Consider the following 6,516-nt stretch of genomic DNA (forward strand, 5'->3'; position numbering starts at 1 on the left):
ATGGAAAGATGTTATGGACGAGGAAATAAAAACAATAAGAAAGGATGACATATAAGATCTAAAATCTCTTCTAAAACGGGAAAAAAAAAAAAAAAAAACAATTAGAGTAAGATGAGTATACAAGGCAAAAAATAATGTAAAAAGAAAAGTAGAAAAATACAAAGCAAGAATAGTGGCTAAGTGTGACATTTCACATTGGATAGTGAGGAAAGTTTTTAGCATTAAATAAGTATGAACTTTTCTTAACTCTGTAAACCCGTTTTAAAGTCGTGAGGATCCCTTTGGGTCCAAAGCGGACAATATCTATATGGTTGGGTGCGGGTCGTTACAAATGGTATTAAAACCAATCCCCGACCTCAATGTGGGGATTTGTTTGACCATAGGGGTAAGGATTTGATTGGTCATAGGGAGTGTTTATTTGTTTGGTTCTACAATCTTATGGGACACAACGTCCTCGTTGTGCTTACAGGAGGGGATGTTTGTGACATCCCAAATTAGATAGAAAGGAAAGTTTTTGACGTTATATAAGTATGAACTCTTCTTAACCTTGTAGATGAGTTTTAAAGTTGTGAAGGTCCCTTTGGATTCAAAACAAACAATATCTACATGGTTAGGTGCGAGTCATTACACTAAATGTGTTAGAATTCAACTCCTAAAATCAAGACATGATATAACAAGGTCAGACTCGATTGTCCCATTGTTATCCCTTTCATTAACATTGATTTGAGCATTCATTACATATATCTTATATCGCACATAACTTGGGTGCATTATGAATTATATAGAGGATACAAGTTATGGGTTACTTGAGAGTAAATAAGTTGTCTACAATCAATTCATAGATTTTAGCAATCCAATAGAGACTATAGTGTACTACCTCTTAATTAGAAGAATAACTTGTCTTGGTCTTTAGGATAGGTTTCCTATGGTCGTAAAACTAATGTATGAGATACACACTAGATTGGGTGATTGATAGAGGTCGGTACTGACAGTTATTCTCAATAAAAGTATTATGATATCTCATGGGATTGAGATAGTTTGTCCTCTTAGGTGATCTAAAGGACATGTGATCATGAAATCGATGGTCGCAATAATTCCTTTAGTGGAATTTGATATATGTTCCTTGAAGTTAAAGTATGTCAGTTAATCATATAATAAGTGAGATATGTAACTCCAGAATTAAGAGAATTATCTTAATAGGTGATAACACTATCTTGTTAGATTACGGATACCGATTCATAAGGAGTCTACAAGTATTCTTTGTATATTATTTATGTTGAGTGTTCACATAAGTATACATTGCCTTAATATGATCTTTGTTGAGTGTTCAATATTAATCCTAAATGCATGCTGTACAATCATACAACCTGTTGTGAAACTTAAGCTTTAATTTCAATGCAATAACATTAAGGGGCCTGAATTCTGCAGGTTCAGTTTCAAAATATGTTACAACACCCTCCATTACATTAACAGACCAGGAGGGAAAATCCTACGTACTGAAATGTGCAGGACAATGCATTCTTTGTATATTATTTCTGCCTGTTACCTCCCCAGAAAATCGTTTTCTTCCTGCATTCTCTGAAGAATTCCCTTCGTCTTGCTTAGGAGAGCAAATAAACAAAGAAAATGACTCTATAAGAGACCACTGTAGAATGAAAGATTGTGAGAGAATAAATACAGGGAGCATTTAGCTACTATGGAAGGACGAATTTTTGGTTGAATTTGAAAGGTAAGAATATGCAAATGCTGCATGAATTGCAGCCCCAATGGGAAGCACTTCTTCGTCAATGCTGAAGTAAGGGCTGTGTGGAGGATATATGGATCCTGCCCTCTCGTTTCTCATGCCTACTAAAAGGAAGGATCCAGGTACTTTGTCCAAGTAAAAGGCAAAATCTTCACTGCCCATGAAGGATGGAGATCTTTTTGTGTTTTCTTCACCCACTATTTCAATGGAGACTTGTCTTACATGTTCATAAATCCTCTCATCATTTATAGTTGGAGGAATTGTGGGCTGTTCCATTCCTGCGAAGTCAATTTCTGCTGAGCACCGATGCACTGCTGCTTGTGCTTTGACAACCTGGCACAAAGAACATGGATATAAAACTTGTATTCATGTCCATAAAAACCTCTTGAGTTGAGTCTCCAGATGAGTTTATATATACATTTTTTTGTGACAGGGGACCTGATGGATTTACCCAGTGTTTTGAGATGCGATCTCTATGTTTCTGAATTACACACACGCATGCTTTAATTTTCTTGACAGCATAAAAGCTACTGATATGCGTTTATGTCATAAATCATTTGTAAAGTACATAGATCATTTACCTCTTCTATCCTTTCCCTGAGGGCATAGAAGCTCTTCTTGCTGAAGGCTCTGAAAGTTCCAGTTATAGTAGCTGCATCTGGAATGACATTAAATGCAGTTCCTCCATGGATCATGGCTACAGAAACCACCTGTACTAACCAATTCTAGTGAGAAGTTGGAGGTACAAGAAATCTTGTTAATTTATTACCAGATCAAATGACTGAAACCATCTGATCAAGTTCTTATACATTAGTTGAAAATTGACAGTACCTGAGAATCCAAAGGATCTATCTCCCTGGAAACAATATTTTGCAAGCTAATCACTGATGTCGAAACGGCCAAGATTGGATCAATAGAATGCTGCGGACTTGCAGCATGACCCCCTCTCCCACTGATCTTTGCTCTGAAGCCTCCACACCCAGCTAGAAACTCTCCGGACCGTGCAGCAACAGTGCCTGTTGGATATCCATGCACTGTATGAATCCCAAAGATAGCCTCGATATTTTCAAGCACCCCTTCCTGGATCATGTCTTTTGCACCTACCCCACGTTCCTCCGCTGGTTGAAATATAAGAACGACGGTTCCCTGCATTAGAAGAAGATGAATTCAGGTAGAGCCAAGGGAATTGAACTAGGATATGGTATAAACAGGCCGAAACTCTAATATCTGAGACTTCTCTCATGAGTCAACTTCACCTGCAATTCATCTCGGATTTCTTGAAGTATCTTTGCCGCACCAAGGAGCATTGCTACATGTGCATCATGTCCACAGGCATGCATTTTTCCATCGACTTTGCTCTTATGCTCCCATTCCACCATTTCCTGCATATAGCCAGCATAAATGATACTAAACTACATTTCTGAGAACAAAAAAACAAAAACGAAAACAAGAACGACCCTCAACTATGAAACTACAATCCTACAATTCTTGAAATTACCAAAATAAATTAGTGATATGGACATTGGGGATCATAGTCTCAAAATAATATTGAGAAGGCTTCTAAAGAATTCCTGTATTAGCTTCTGTATAAGTTGATCTTACAGTTCCTAGTAACCATTTTGTCTAAACAAAAAGGATCATCAAGTGGTTGATTTCCTATTCAACAATCGTACAATCTTAGCAACAATTTGAGATGGAGATGAAACCAAAATTCCAAATCAGCTTTGGGCTAAAGCTTCCTTGCTTCGTTGCCGCAACTGTTTTAAGTACCTAATCTCTTTGGGAACTTGAAAAATTACCTTTTTTTCTTGTACTTTCACTCTTATTCTTGGGGTTCTTGGGGAAAGCAAACAGAGGATGCTAAAAAACTACCCAAGATATGATTAACTCCCTTCCTTGCTGGCCACCAGCCTGCAACTCCCAACAGTGGCACCATGACACCACCGAGAAATGCAACTTGCTAGTATTACCAGCCACATTTTTTCCCTAACAGTATGAATTCTTAGTGTATCTGATTACAACAAACGAAATCCTGTTGGGTCAGAGCTACAGTTTCTAAAATGGGAAACTTGTGTTTTGATGGGCCATTTAGGAAATATATGTTTTTTGGAATCCAACTTTATGAAATCTGAAAATCAGTTTTTAATGTGAAAAATTATATATTTTTCATGCACTCTGAGCCGGCTGCATATTTTGTGCCGAGATTGCCCTCTTATTTTTTTTTTTCCTCCCGTGCCCACCATCTGCCTCTCCCTCCCTCCCCAGTGAAACCGATCGACACTTTGTCGGCATCATCACCGGCTGCCACTCACACCTCTCTTCGGTCAGCAATCTCCCCTCTCTCCCTTTCCCTTCCCTCTTTCCCTTTCCCTTCCCTCTTTCTCTCTCTTTCCTTCCCTTTCGACATCACCAAGAGGGAAGAAGGCGATGGCAATGGTGGAGAACCAGGGCCGAAGGGAAGAAGGCGCGGCTGGTTGCCATTGACGGTGACAACCAGCAACTCTCGCGGTCATTGACAACAGCGGCGGCGGAAGCACCAACGTAGGGAGAGAGGGGAGCTTTACCCAGAGGGGAGCACCACCGTTAACCTCTACCCAGAGGTGAGCTTGCCCTTGCCCTTCTCGGCCTCCCTCTCACCCCTCCTCAACGTCTCTCCCTACCCTGGTGTTTCCGCCACCACCGTCAATGACCGCGAGAGTTGCTGGTTGCCGTCGTCAATGGCAACCAGCCGCACCTTCTTCCCTTCAGCCTTGGTTCTCCACCATTGCCACCACCTTCTTCTCTCTTGGTGATGTCGAAAGGGAAGGAAAGAGAGAGAAAGAGGGAAGGGAAAGGGAGAGAGGGGAAATTGTCGAGAGAGAGGTGTGAGTGGGGGCCGGTGATGACGCCGGCAAAGTGTCGGCCGATTTCACTGGGGAGGGAGGAGGGAGGGAGAGGAGGATGGTGGGCACAAGAGGAAAAAAAAAAGAAAAAAAGAGGGCAATTTCAACACAAAATATGCAATCAACTCAGTATGAAAAATATATAATTTTCCATATTAAAAGCTAGTTTTCAGATTCATAAAATTGGGTTTTGAAAAGCATATATTTTTCAAATAGCCCCATCAAAACACAAGTTTCCTTCTAAAATTATGGTGTTTATGATGATCAGCTAATTCTAACAAACGATATCCTCGTCTTTGATCAGAGCTACAGGTTCTGAAATTTGTGGTTGTTTCTGATGACAACTTGGCTACTCGTTGAAATTAACTGTTGATCAAGATTTCGATATATAATATATCCTAAAGTCTAAAAGAGGACATTACATCAACAACAGCGGTCAAGGATGGCGCCGCTTTGTGGGTCCATCACGATTTATTCGAAGGACTCTCCTATTTCCGAATTATTCTGCGCAATTGCTACAGTTTCAAGCGCGAATTCACATAATTCACAGCAAATCCAACCAAAATAAAAAATGGGGGAACTTAGAATAGGCCTATTCGATGAAACCAAACAAAATGAGAACACAAAGTAACCGAACTGACCTGAATAGGCAAAGCATCCATGTCTGCCCTCAGAGCAACAAAAGGTGGAGACCCTGAACCAATGGTGGCCACAACCCCAGTCCTGGCTACCGGCCACCGATACCCAACACCCAGCTCCTCAAGCTCACGCCTAATGACCGCGCTTGTGGCGAACTCCTCATATGCCAGCTCTGGGTTCTCGTGAATCTCCCTCCTTATCCTCTTCATCCAATTCACTGTAAATGGATCATTAGCGACTCCGGTTATGTGATCTTTGACTGAGGAATTCCAGTATGGTGTGAACGAATTCAGAGAAGGTTGCAGGCTCAAACAAGAGCAAAAGGGGTTGGCAATGGAGATTAGGAAGACGATGAGAAAGGGCCGTGGAACCTCCATGGCTGAGAGCTTGAAAATGGATTGATGGATCAGAAACTCGAAAGTTATATTTTTATATACACGCCACAAAGGATATGTCAAATACAATAATACTTGCATTATTTTACAATATCGGCAACCCGGCCCTTATTTATCACATGTTCCAAATTTCATTTACTCTCCCTTGTTTTGAATAATTGGTGTGGAGGGTAGAATTCTCAAAGGCCGGAATCACACCATCGCACGCGTTTACTTGTACCATTCACTCTCTCAAAGGGGTCCCACCGAATAGATAGGCATGCGATGCTCAAATGGCGGAGGCTGGGAAACTGCAGCACCACGACCCCCCATGGTGCTGAGCAGCAGCAAGGATTCTCTTTCTATGGAGGAGAGGGAGAGAAGCCAGAGCGAGTGAATGGTAGTTGAATTGGGGGACCCCAAAAAGGCACGGAAATGAGCACGTGCTGAAAAAATGGGGTTTGGATGCGATGTGGTGGCGACAGCAGCACCCACGTTAGTGCGTCACCCTGATTGGAGAGGATTTTGCCTTGAACGGAATATCCGTGAGTGCTGTTACTGCTGTAGTTCCAGTGAATCACGTGCCCATCATCTTCGTTTCCACGTGAATGTACCTTAGCATATTTTCAAGGATGTGTTTGTCTCCTCCTTTTCCCCATTTGAAATCCTTCAGTTGCGGTCATGCATGTTTCTTATGGAAAGATTTAAAACACTCTACTTTCTCAGAAAACGGCCTTTGCTTAATGTAGCTTCGCCATTTTTCCTCTTAAGCTATAAATGGAATTCACGTGCTTCAATTATATCTTCAACATTATTATTTGCCCGTTTACTTTTAGGTGATGAAAGGATTGATGTGAATTAATGTATGGAGGAAGCT

At 41.0% G+C, this 6,516-nt stretch overlaps 1 protein-coding gene across 1 annotated transcript; it reads right to left on the reverse strand.

Moving 5' to 3' along the window:
- Positions 1–1,370: 1,370 nt before the first annotated feature.
- LOC100262106 (IAA-amino acid hydrolase ILR1-like 4) lies at positions 1,371–6,054 on the reverse strand. Its single transcript, XM_002269388.5, has 5 exons — positions 5,268–6,054; positions 3,001–3,126; positions 2,576–2,890; positions 2,326–2,454; positions 1,371–2,077 (listed from the first exon to the last, which is right to left on the reverse strand). Exons 1-5 carry the CDS (start codon positions 5,739–5,741, stop codon positions 1,688–1,690), a joined length of 1,434 nt encoding a protein of 477 aa, XP_002269424.2. The 5' UTR covers positions 5,742–6,054; the 3' UTR covers positions 1,371–1,687.
- Positions 6,055–6,516: the final 462 nt, after the last annotated feature.

Source organism: Vitis vinifera, chromosome 1, assembly GCF_030704535.1.
Source record: "Vitis vinifera cultivar Pinot Noir 40024 chromosome 1, ASM3070453v1".
Classification (NCBI taxonomy): domain Eukaryota; kingdom Viridiplantae; phylum Streptophyta; class Magnoliopsida; order Vitales; family Vitaceae; genus Vitis; species Vitis vinifera.